Here is a 307-nt window from a genome sequence, read left to right as displayed (position 1 = left end):
CATCAGGCTTCCAGATCACGTGACCCTTGAAGAAGGAGCCATCTTGGAACCCCTAAGTGTAGGTGTCCATGCCTGCAGGCGTGCGGGTGTCACCCTGGGTTCCACAGTATTGGTGTGTGGAGCTGGACCCATTGGACTGGTTAACCTGCTCACTGCAAAGGCCATGGGAGCTACTAAGGTTTGCATTACAGGTATTGTTGGTTCTTTGATTTTATTAGTTTAAATTACTCAAAATTGTCTTATTAATTGTTATATCATTGTATTATATCATTTGTATTGCGATTGTTTTACTACTATGACCATACTC

At 42.7% G+C, this 307-nt stretch overlaps 1 protein-coding gene across 1 annotated transcript in view; it reads left to right on the top strand.

Moving 5' to 3' along the window:
* The window catches only part of LOC119593378 (sorbitol dehydrogenase-like), a 4825-nt gene that overhangs the window by 1327 nt on the left and 3191 nt on the right, over positions 1–307 (top strand). Inside the window, exon 3 of the mRNA XM_037942307.1 lies at positions 7–191. Within this exon, the coding sequence (XP_037798235.1) occupies positions 7–191 (185 nt within the window). The remainder of the gene's footprint in view (positions 1–6; positions 192–307) is intronic.

Source organism: Penaeus monodon, chromosome 32 (genome assembly GCF_015228065.2).
Source record: "Penaeus monodon isolate SGIC_2016 chromosome 32, NSTDA_Pmon_1, whole genome shotgun sequence".
NCBI lineage: Eukaryota > Metazoa > Arthropoda > Malacostraca > Decapoda > Penaeidae > Penaeus > Penaeus monodon.
Note: the sequence above shows the minus strand (reverse complement) of the source record. Positions and strands in the feature narration are given on the sequence as shown.